The 12691-nt window shown below is 40.6% G+C and overlaps 1 protein-coding gene across 2 annotated transcripts in view; it reads left to right on the plus strand.

The window, feature by feature from the left end:
- cwc22 (CWC22 spliceosome associated protein homolog) overlaps window positions 1–12691 on the plus strand; it is a 108602-nt gene that overhangs the window by 42110 nt on the left and 53801 nt on the right. The window contains exons 5-9 of one of the 2 annotated variants that reach the window (XM_072579094.1): window positions 1005–1121; window positions 2469–2705; window positions 7267–7395; window positions 8040–8208; window positions 8330–8383. In XM_072579094.1, coding sequence (XP_072435195.1) covers window positions 1005–1121; window positions 2469–2705; window positions 7267–7395; window positions 8040–8208; window positions 8330–8383 — 706 coding nt within the window. The remainder of the gene's footprint in view (window positions 1–1004; window positions 1122–2468; window positions 2706–7266; window positions 7396–8039; window positions 8209–8329; window positions 8384–12691) is intronic. The other variant, XM_072579095.1, reaches the window with a different exon arrangement.

The raw sequence follows: 12691 nt of genomic DNA on the forward strand, positions 1-12691 counted from the left end.
TTACTATTGTGCCACCACCTCCCATATGCTGACATTAATAGCCATCATGGTAGTTCAAAGCTAAATAACATAGCTAGGGCTTTGGTGTGGTTTCCAGGCAAAGGCAGAGAACCCTTTCCTTGGTCAGCATGTGCACAGTAGCAGTTCTTGGAAGCATTTAAATGCCTTACCATTCAAGTGAATGGAAGCATACAAGTTGTTGTCCAGTCACATCTTTCAGTGTGATCATGACTTTGTATTGTCATTCTTTGCATTACTCTTGGAGCAGTAATCAACATGGCAAACGGAAATTTATACAGTTGAAACATTGCCATACAAGCTTGGGCGGCACGGTGGTTAGCACTGCTGCCTCACAGCGCCAGAGATCCGGGTTCAATTCCCGCCTCAGGAGACTGACTGTGTGGAGTTTGCACGTTCTCCCCGTGTCTGCATGGGTTTCCTCCGGGTGCTCCGGTTTCCTCCCATAGTCCAAAGATGTGCAGGTCAGGTGAATTGGCCATGCTAAATTGCCCGTAGTGTTAGGTAAGGGGTAAATGTAGGGGCATGGGTGGGTTGCGCTTCGGCGGGGCGGTGTGGACTTGTTGGGCCGAAGGGCCTGTTTCCACACTGGAAGTAATCTAATAAATAAAAAAAAGCTGAAGGAAATAATATTCAAATTGGAACATATTTTGGTTCACCTGCACCATGTGTGTTGTCTTGTTCTAGTCAGAAGCATAGGAAGCTTTTTAAAAGTTGTGGATGAATAAAATAACAAGTCATGAAATTTATTTCAAGCAATCAGACTGAGTCAGTGGAAGTACTGGAACAACTTGTTTGTCAAAATAAAAAGAAAAATCACTTGAGCCAAGTCAGTTGCGAAATAGTAGAAAAGAGGGATTCAGCATACCACTACCAATTGAACCAAGAGGGTACGGGTTCAGAATATGAAGGCAATTAGAGAAGTGATGCCAGACAATTTTGTACACCGGTTATGGTATTTACATTTTTGTCTTTTATATTTCCAGACATAAAGGTGCCAAAAAGTCAAGGTCAAGATCACCAAGAGATTATCCAGACAGGACCGCCTGCGACAAAGGTCCATCTGGTAATGGCAGATATAATGACAAAAATATGCAACCTAGGTATGTTATTCAGCTTTGAAATACCATGTTGGCTATTAATGTCAGCATAAGGGAGGTGGCAGCTCAATAGTAATGCCAGTAGTCTAGTCATCCAAAACCCCAGGCTAATGCTGTAGAAATATCGGTTTGAATTCCACCGTGGCAAGGAATGAAATTTGAATTCAGTAAAGGAAATCGGTGATGTGCACTTTATCATTTGGCCAACGAAGGCAAATAAAGCATATGCCACCACAGCACTTTATCCACTTGTCTTGCTACCTGAACGCACAGCAAGGTCCCTCTGATCCTTGATGCATCCCCGGGTCTTAAGGTTCTTCTTGTATTTCCTTGTCTTGTTTTATCCTGCACTAGTGCATCACCTCACATTTTGCTGAGTGGAATTCCATTGGCTAAATGCCTAACTATATTCTGCTGTAATGTAAGGCTATCCTCCACAGTATTTACAACCCCACCAACTTTGTGATTAACTTTCCTATAATTATACACACATCACAAATATCAAGGGCCCCACTGCTGATCCCTGTTGAACTGCACTGGATGCAGACTCCCAGTTATAAAATTCCCCCTCAACCATCATCCTCTGTTCCCTGTCACTCAGCCAACTCTGGATCCAATTCACTAAATTTCCTTTGATTCCCTGAGCTCTTAGCTTTATTATCAGTTTCCTATGCAGGACCTTAACAAAATCCTTGCTGAAATCTAAGTATGCTATGTCAAAATCATTGCCCTCATCGACACACCTATTTACTACTGAAAGTTAAGTCAAGTTGGCCGGACATGACCTCCCTTTCACAAAACTGTTGACCACTCTTGATTAATTCCTGCCTCTCCAAGTGTAGATTAATTCTGTCCCTCAGAATTGTTTGCAATAGCTTCCCCAACATGGAGGTTAGACCAACTAGCCTATAGTTTAATGGTTTGTTCCTTGCTCCCTTTTGGAATAATTGTACCATACTGCTGTGGCCAGAGGAATTGAAAATTATTGCCAGCTCCCCTGCAATTTCTACCCTTCCCTCACTCAACAGCCTCAGTTACATTTCATCTAGCCCTGGAGATTTATTTACTGTCAAGCCTGCCAGACCACTTGGAACCTCCTCTCTGTCTATGCTAATTTCTTCAAGCATATCACAGTCCTCTTCCCTCATTGCTCTTACCAGTAAAACTGACACATAGGCAGGTTGTAAGTTGAGACTATGTCCTTTGGCTCCACGTACATAGTACAATTGTAGTTCTTACTGGGCCCTAATCTTTCCTTAATATTCCTTTTTTTAAAATACTTTTAAGCAGTAATGATTTTTTTTTAACAAATCTTCTAAGGACTGACACAAAAATAACTGCTTATTTCAGAGGTAGAGACAAAGATAAAAAAGTGAGCCAAGATTCTGAATCAGATCACAGGAAGAGACCAAAATCACCAGCACCTATCACAAGAAATGAAGATGAATCTGCCGCTCAGAGTTCATCTGAACCACCAACGAAAAAGAAGAAGGCAGATTTAGATCCGATTTTGACAAGGACAGGTGGAGCATACATTCCTCCTGCACGGTTGCGAATGATGCAAGATCAAATTGCTGACAAAAGCAGGTAAGTGGAAAAGTGAAAATGCGTATATGGACTTGGCTTAAATTTTGAAATTGAATAATTTTGGTACTGTTGCCGACACAAGACATGACTGCACCAAGTTGTGTTGCAGTTTTGTTTGGCACTGTTAGCATCAGATGATCGATTTAGTGGAAAACACACTTCCATGATGCTGATAGTGTATATCATTAATCTTTTGCCCTACATTGCCTGACATTTCTGTTTCTGCCGTCAGAGTGAACAAGCTGGAGAGGTAATTGGTATCAAATATGGAGATTGTTTTGTACTGTTGCCTCATACTGATTGGATACTGATTTGGAACATGTTCAAGAGGTTTCTGTTTATTAGCTGTTCAGGATTGATTTTAAACTCTGATCTCAATAATGTAACAATCGTATTACAGATTTCATGTGTTTCAAGTCTTTTGTAATCTGGCTTTTATATGTATTTAATATATAGTAGTAGTTGGAAATATAGGTAAATGTGGTTCTTTGGATTTGGATTATTTTGATTTGTTCTGTCTCTTGCTTTATAAAAAAAATTAAGTTTTGTGCCAACTGAAGTTTGAAGAACAAACTTGACTCCTGTCATTGGTGAATCGTTGCCTGGCCAACGATAAAGGAATTAATTGAATAATCAGTTTTAAAACTTTTGTGTCTCCTTTTGCTCCGGCACCACATTAGAAAAACATTTTTAAAAATTCATTCTTGGGACATGGATGTTACTGGCTGGCCAGCATGTTATTGCACATTCCTAGTTGCCCTTGAGAAGGTGGTGATGAGCTGCTGGCTTGTCTACTCGATTAAGGACAATACCTCCCATGTCCACACCACGGTGTTCTGTATTTGCCCTCGCAAGTTGTTGAAAGCAGTTATTGGTGGACACTCTTAATTAAGCTGTCTAGTTCAAATTGTTTATGCTCCACCATATCTCTGCTGGTTGGAGAACTCTGTCCTATCTGGGTTCTATGCTATTATGTCCACAGCTCGTTTTCTATACTTGGAAAGCTTCAATACTTAAACAACTTATCTCTGTACAATGCATTTCTGAACAAAGTGTCAGATCTTTTCCACTTTACCATTTAATATTTTCACCTGTAATTGTCTTTTATGTTGTTGCTGTCTTAGTTTCTTTTCCCAACCTAATCTTTTAAATCTTTGCCAATGTCATGCCTTGAGGCCTTAATCTGGAAGTTACTCATATTGAATATACTCCATTCTTTTTATGTGCACGCCTATTCAACGTGGTTGCTTCAATTTTTCAATGGCCTAGTGGTATTATTACTGGACTATTAATCCAGAGACCCCCCCACCACCCATAAGGTCCTGGTTAAAATTCTACCGTGCCAAATGATGGAATTTGAGTTCAGTTTAAAAAAAATCTGGAATTAAAAAACTGAGAATGACCACAATACCACTGTTAATTGTTGGAAATACCCATCTGATTGACATGATTTGGAGATGCCGGTGTTGGGCTGGGATGTACAGAGTTACAAATCTCACAACACCAGGTTATAGTCCAACAGGTTTAATTGGAAGCACTAGCTTTCGGAGCACCGCTCCTTCATCAGATGGTTGTAGAGTGTACAATTGTAAGACACAGAATTTATAGCAAAAGTTTACAGTGTGATAAAATTATACATTGAAAAATACCTTGATTGTTTGTAAAGTATCTCATCCGTTAGAATGACCATTATAGTTTCATTTCTTTCATATGTGTAAATCACAAAACTTTTTTAAAAAGTTAGTTACATTCTCAGGTTAACGGTAACAATTGGTGTCTGCGCCAATAAGATGTTGAGATATTGAAGGTGTTAGCCCTCTGTGTCCCTGTCTGTGCCATAATGTTTAAGCTGATTCTAATCTAAAAAGTGAGTTAACAGACTCTTACATTGATTCATGCAGTTTATGAGCAAAGTACAATGTAACTCTGCAAGTACAAATTCACCCCAAAAATGCATATTTGTATGTGTGCAAGTTGACTAATGTCCTTTCAGGAAAGCAATCTGCCACCCTTACCCAGTCCGGCCTATATGTGGCACCAAACATACTTGATGTCATCCTTACCATTTTGCCAGCTGCAGATGCATCTGTCCGTGACCGTATTGGTCAGAGTGACCTAATGCAGTCATTGTGGGTGAGTCCTGCCTTCACATTGAGAATAACCTCCATTGTGTTATCCGGCATTTTCACCATGCTGAATGGAAATGTTATTATTGACCAGAAACTCAACTGGACTTTGAACAGCTATACAAACTCAAGATTAGGCATCTACGAGGTGCTGTGCACCATCAACAACGGCAGAATCTGTAACTCATTGCCTGGCATATCCCCCACTCAACCATTACCATCAACCTAGGAGATCAATCCTGGTTCAATGGAGAGTGCAGGAGGGCATGCCAGGATCAAACCCAGGCATACCTGAAGATGAGGTGTTAATCTGGTGAAGCCACCATAAAGGGATACTTGCATGCTAAACAGCATAAGCAGCAAGTGATCGACACAGCTAAGCGATCAAACAACCAATAAATCAGGTCCAAGATTTGTAGTCCTGCCACATCCAGTTGTGAATGGTGATGGAAAATTGGAGAAATAGTGGAGGAGGAGGCTGTTCCAATATCATCATCCTCCAGATGGAAGAGCCCAGCACATCAGTGCTAAAGATAAAGCTGAAAGCTTTCACAGCAATCCTCGGCCACAAGTGCTGAATGGATGGTCCACCTTGGCCTCCTCCAGTAGTCCTCAGTATTACAGGTACCAGTCTTTAGCCAATTCAAGTCACTCCATGTGATAACGAGAAACGGTTGGAGACAATCAATATTCCAAAGACTAGGCGCCATGACAACATTCCAACGATACCACAAAAGACCTGTGCTCCAAAAGTTGCAGTTCCATGAGCTAAGCTGTTCCAATACAGCTACAACACTGGCATCCACCTGCCAATGTGAAAAATTGCCCAGATATGTCCTGTCATAAAAAGCAGGACAAATCTAACCCGGCCAACTACCGCCCCATCAGTCTTCTCTCAATCATGAATAAAGTGATGGAAGATGTGATCAACAGTGCTATGAAGCAGCACCTGCTCAGCAATAACCTGCTCAGTGCCACCCAGTTTAGGTTCCGCCAGCGTCACTCAGCTCCTGACTTCATTACAGCTTTGGTTCAAACATGGATAAAAGAGCTGAATTCCAGAGGTGAGGTGAGAGTGATAGCCCTTGACTGCTACTTTCAACAGAGTGTGGCATCAAGGAGCCCTGGCAAAACTGGAATCGGCAGGAATCCGGGAGACAAACTCCGGTGGTTCGAGTCATACCTGACATGTTGGAAGATGGTGTTGGTTGTTGGAGGTCATTCATCTCAGCTCTACGACATTTCTGCAGGAGTTCCTCAGGGAAATGCCCTGGACCCGGCCATCTTCAGCTGCCTCATCAATGACCTTCCCTCCATTGTCAGGTCAGAAATGGAAATGCAATGTACTGCACCATTTGCAACTCCTCAGATACTGAAGCAGTCCGTGTCCAAATGCAACAAGACTGGGACAATATTTAAGCTTGGCCTTACCAGTGGCAACTGACATAGCCTGGCATTTGCATGTTGTAATGACCATCACCAATAAGAGCCAATGTAACCACCACCTCTTGACATTCAGTGGTATCACCACCACTGAATCCCCCACGCCAACATCCTGGATGTTATCATTGACCAGAAGCTCAACTGAACCCATATATAAATGTAGTGGCTACAAGAGCAGGTCAGAGGCTAGGAATAATTTGACGAGTAATGCATCTTCTGACTCCCCAGAGCCTGTCCACCATCTACAAGGGTCAAGACTGTGGTGCTGCAAAAGCACAGCAGGTCAGGCAGCATCGCAGGAGCAGCAAAATCAACGTTTTGGGCAAAAACCCTTCAACAGGAATGATTCATTCCTGATGAAGGGCTTTTGTCCAAAACGTGGGGTTTTCTTGCTCCTCGGATGCTGCCTGACCTGCTGTGCTTTTCCAGCACCACACTCTTGACTCTAATCTCCAGCTTTCCTGACTTGTGCTTTGTATGTGGTGAGTGTGAGATAATATTCCCCACTTGCCTGTATGAGTGCTGCCCCCAAAACACTCAAGAAGCTTGTTAGCATTCAGGACATAGCAGCTGGCTTGATTGGCACTACATCCCAAGCATCTAGTCCTTCTGTCGTTCATGCTCAGTAGCAGCAGTATGTACTACCTACAGGATCCAGTGCAGAAATTCACCAAAGATCCTCAGACAGCATCTTCCAACCCAAGACCACTTCCACCTGGAAAGATAAGTGCAGTAGGTATATGGGAACACCACCACCTTCAAGTTCCCCTCCAAGCTCTTCAGCATCCAGATTCGGAAATATTATTGCTCCTTCACTGTCACTGGTCAGAATCCTGGAATTCTCTCCATCATGACATTGTGGGTCACCCCACAGCAGGTGGACTGCAGTGGCTCAAGAAGGAATTCCCACATCCTGTGAATGAACAAAAAAAAACTTTAAGGTGCTTTGTTTTAACGTTGCCATACTTACTGCCCTTTTTTTTTTGTTACAGTTTGGCTTATCAGCGAATGAGTTGGGAAGCTCTAAAGAAGTCAATTAATGGTCTCATCAATAAAGTCAATGTCTCAAACATAGCTAATATTATACATGAACTTTTGCAAGAAAATATTGTTCGGGGAAGGTATGTATGTGTCTATGTTGTTGTCATCTATTTTGATCAATCACTGATGTCTTATGAATTAGTATAGGTGTGAAGGTTTGGGTTTTAAAGTGTAGCATTATTTGGAGATGGTGCAAATTTGCCTAAAAATTCAAATAAGGGGTATTCCTTTTTGAAGCCAATCAAATGCTTTCACTGAACTTGTATAAATAAGCAGCAGTGGAATTTCTGTCTTTGTTTTTGTACTGATTCTGATGGATCAAAATCTCTGAAATATTAATGACAAAAGCAAAAGACCACAGAAGCTGCAAGTCTTAATACTCGGTCAAACATCTTTTTTTGGTGAAACGAAGATCTGCTGACCTAACCTGACTTTTGAGCATTTTTTGTGTTCATTAATATGATTAAATACACAAAATAGATGAATATAAAATATAAAGGAATCCATAAAATAGCTAAATGTGGGTTCACAGATGTGGAAGAACATGAAGGCAGAGATACTGAATTAAGTCGTATGACAGTTTGGTAACAATTCTAAATCTAACTGGTTTGGAAAAGATGAGTATTCGTGTTCGAGATATTTCCCCTATTTGTGTTCAAACACACTCCCTTCAAGTAATTATGTATTCACTCTTGATGCATGTGTATCTGTTCTTTCCATACAGGGGATTGGTTTCTAGATTTGTTATACAGGCACAGGCAGCTTCTCCTATATTTACACATGTTTATGCTGCTCTTGTGGCAATTATAAATTCAAAGTTCCCTCAAATTGGGGAGCTAATTCTCAAGAGATTGATCCTTAATTTTCGCAAAGGTTATCGCAGAAATGACAAGGTGAGCAAATGTTGCTACTGTTTCAAGGCTTTAAAATAAAGCTACTGTAACTAAAACTTCATTAACAAATTTGCTTGTTTTCCGATAGTTTACCAAAATGACACTTGTTTCTTTTTTCCAGCAAATGTGCCTTTCAGCCTGCAAGTTTGTAGGTCATCTCGTTAATCAGAATGTTGTAAGTACAGCTTTGAATTCCTGCTTTTGTCAGTGCTAATATAAAGATCATTGTCTGTTTAGTTCCATTTGTATTCACATGGTTACCTGCACACTGTGCCTTGATTATCTGCACTTGCAAATATTTAGAAGAGCTTTGGTGGTTTAGATATGCACCCATTATTTTCTTTGATTTTTAAATTATTGAAAAGTAGTTATTTCCTGTATGTCAGTATTTGGTAGAATTCTTATTTGTGCATCTATTCAATTGGTACTTTTTCTCTTGGAGATCAGCAAAAATAATAGTTTCATCTAAATGGAATGATTTTGCTTTTAAACTGTACACTTGCTGAAAATTTGCTTTTTTTTTCAACTGGCAAATGATAAGACAGAGTCCACTATTTCAGATTACTGATAATTTTTTTTTTCAGTTCAGATTCAAATTTCAAATACCATTTCCAATCCCAAGAAGAACCACCATTTGTTTATCTCTTTTTCAATTGTTTCTGTTTTCATCATGTTCATACTATCTATGTGTTTCTTAAAGCCTCCCCCATACATTCTTCCCCTCAATGTTTTTCAGTATTCCCTCATTGTCCTTTCATCCTTCACCCTACCTAAACATCAGTGTAATTGGAATGTCATTACCTGTATTCCATCTCATTTGATTATGAAGTTGATATTTTCAATTCTGCTCTCATTCTTTGGAAGAAAATTTCCAGCCCACATTTCACCTTGTCTCAAATTGTCACTGAACCCTGGCCGAGCAGCTTAATTTGCACACATTCTGTAGCCTTGTACTGATTAGAACTCGTCAATCTACTCCTTGATCAAGCATATGACAGGTGATTGATGTTGACACCGCTTTGTGTTTAACTTCCCTATTGAGCAGTACGTGGAACCTTGATAACATTGCAGTGCAAGTGTAGGTTGCAAAGATATGATCCCTTTTTGTTATATGTCATGTTTGACATGTATTTGTTGAAAATCTGCAATAATTAGTGACTTGTTTTCAAGCTTTTGGCTCAAAATGCCAAAAATGAATATTTTAGAAATTTGTTTCTGCATTACCACTGTGATCACTGCCTTTATCTTTTGCTGTGAGCACATACACAATTTGTTCCAATTGCCTCATCCCTCTATGTGCAACATGAAAAAGAGTTTTCCAGTTAGTTTCATTTCCAAAGAAGAGCCATACTGAACTCAAAATGTTAACTTTGTTTTTCTCTCCAAAGCTGTTGCAAGATCTGCTGAGGTTTCTCCAACACTTCTTGTTATTAGTTCAGGTGTCTAGCATCCTCAGTATTTGCTTTCACATCACATTTAGGCTGAAGATTTAATTTGTACAGGTGTTACACAGGCAAACCTGCAGAATTTAAGCACTGACAGATACTTCCTATCTGGTATGAAGTGACTGGCGTGGGCAGACCCATGCGTCATGTGCATGCAGGTAAAGAAGTTGAAAGAGACAAGAACATGACCTCAACAGGCTGGTGAATGCAAAACGTAGTTGTGCAGTAACTGCATTTTCCTTTCAACTTGCATAGCGACGAACATTAGAAAGAAAGCTGGCCACGTTGAGGAACTAGCTAAGGGGATCTTAACAAGTTGCAGCTTTTGTTCTGGTTGTGCTTATGTAAAATTGGAAGAAGCATGGTGAGTGAGTTGTGATTTACGACAGGAGTTGAGAGTTCATGATGAATGCAGAAGAGGATTGCATTGTTTTACATAGGAGAATTTATTTGAGGAACTGCTTGCTCTGCAACATGAGAACAGGCAAACGAGGTTGAGGTGGTAGTGTCCAGAGAAGAGTTGGAGGTGTCTACATTCAATGCCTTAACTTAAGAAGCTTTGCATGTGCACAACATTTACAATCTATAATCTTCGAATTGTAGCTCAAGGTTTACTTCCATTAAGAAGGTAGTGATGTACTTGTCACCACCTTTACAAAGACCAGTAACCTTAAGAAAGAGTGAGAAAGACTGTACCAGTAACACTGAAGAACTCTGCATATTTTTTCCAACACAAATGGTTGCTTCCAGCTTAAGGACCTGCAATGTGCCACATTTCCTAGTGAACCGAGGTATTTGTGAGGTTATAGAAGAAGCAAAGGAATACTTCACTTTTGCCTTGATTGAGAAATGAAAGGATGCATCTGCTTGTCAGGATTGCAGCCATTGACTGTATGCAGATGTCTCTGTGTTTCCCATGTCAGTGAGTAATCCGAAAACTAGAAATAGTGTGAAATTCATCAAAACATTTATCTTGAACGTCCACCATGCTGACGACACCTGTGAGGCATTTTTTCTCCCAGAGTGTGCAATTTCCACCTTCTGTTGGCTTTGATACGGCAAGAGAGCAATGTGTTTTGGCTTGTGACTCCTTTCCAACATTCCATTACACAAGTTGAAGGCAACTTCAACAAGAAATTTTAAACCAAGTGCAACACTTAAAAGCATTCAATTGATGTTGCAAAGCAGGAATTTCATTGTTTTTATTGCCTAGACATTTGGATATTTGCAATCTCTACCTGAGAGGGCTGCCTTGTTTCTAGTGCTGTGCTGTGTGTCACCTTTCAGTTGACTTTACCACAACACAGATTTTGCGAACATACCACACCTTCTCAAAAGTGAAAGTCAAAAATTTATTTGAGGACCCATGACAAGGAAATAATGGGAATTTTGGCTGTTCTTCCTCCACCATCGATCACGCTGGTAAATTGCCTTGGTTCACTGGCTTGTAGATGTTGTGCCTAACTTAGTGTTCCTATACAGTGCTATCTAACAGTTGAAGCATGGCTCAGAAAAAATTGCTAAATTTTTTTCTCCTCTGTTTGGGATGTATGAGCGTCAGTGGCGAAGTGAACACTTATTATCCTTTATTAATTCTCTTCAAAGAAGTGAATTAGAGCTGTCTTCTTGCAATCCCTGTGGTGCAGGTACCCGTGCTGTGCTATTTGGAAGGAAGAATTATGGACCCACTGCAATATTGCCGTAAGGGTTCAGGGTATATTAATAGTACTGAATATGGCATACTGATAGTCGAATGGATATAAGATTGGCTGGATGGCAGAAAACATGATGCATCAAATGGGTCTTTTCGAGATTGACATGACGGGTCTTGCAGGGATCTGTGCTGGGCTCTCAAACTTTTGCAATTAAGGACTTCGATGAGTTGGTTGAAGGCATGGTGGTGAAATGTATAAATCACAAAGATGGGGTAGAATGTATGTGATGAAGATGACATAAGAATGCAGACTGACATGGATAGTTGAAGTGAGCGAGCAAAAATCCGGCAGATGAATTATGATGTCAGAAAACAAGTTTGTTCGCTTTGGCAGAAAGAATGAAAAAGCAGAGAATTTTTTCACTGGAAAAATACTGCACTGTTTCAACGTGTAGAGCAATCGAGATTTTCTTGTGCATATGTCACAAAATTTAGTCTGCAGTTAGAGCATATAATCAAGAGGATTAATAAAATACAAGCCTTTATTACAAGAAAAACTGAACATAAAAGTGAGAATGTTATACAGCAGATATTTCGCGCAGTGGTGAGACCACATTTTGAATGCCCTTGAGTAGTATTGATGTTGCAGTCAAGCTTTGGATTGCATTTGCTCAGCATTGTCATCTTCAATCTGGTACTCCTGGCTCAGGAGCAATAGTAATCACACTGGTAGACTAGCAGTGGCAGAATCATGAATGCTGTTGACCTGAGAGCATACAGCATGTTTGTGCTCAAAGGTCCACAATCGCTCCCATGGGATGGCACTTCAGCAGTTCTGGAACACACATTGTTATAGGAAACTGTATTTCCCATCATGTGTGAAGATCCATATGTACAATAGTAGTTACTTGAGCCTGCACGCCCCCTGCTAGAAATGTGATGGCCTCAGTTTCCACTCTTGCACTGAGATTCTGAAGAGATCCTCTTCTGCGTTGCAGTGAAAACTGAAACAGCAGACTGTCCATCGTTGTTCAGTCCTGCAGTATTACCGTGAACATTCTCACTGTTTCCATCGAGCGCGAAAAGTGCTGTATGTTCTGTGTTATAGCCTCTGCCATGGAGGCTATTTAGCAGACCTGCTGATGTAGCAAACGTGTGTGCATTTTGTAGGAAATACTCCAACACAGTCTTTGTCTGAGTCATCTGCAGCAGGAATGAGAGGCCATTCTTCCTTCAGTGATCCTCACAAATGCTGACACACTCCTGTGTCTTATAGGAACCAACTCAAGTCCAGCGACTCAGTAGCTGCAGTTTTCAGCTCAAACTAGCTATGAATGTAGGCTCAGTGCCAGAGCTAACTGTAAGGATCTGACTGAATATCATG

The sequence above is a fragment of the Chiloscyllium punctatum genome, chromosome 10 (genome assembly GCF_047496795.1).
Source record: "Chiloscyllium punctatum isolate Juve2018m chromosome 10, sChiPun1.3, whole genome shotgun sequence".
Classification (NCBI taxonomy): domain Eukaryota; kingdom Metazoa; phylum Chordata; class Chondrichthyes; order Orectolobiformes; family Hemiscylliidae; genus Chiloscyllium; species Chiloscyllium punctatum.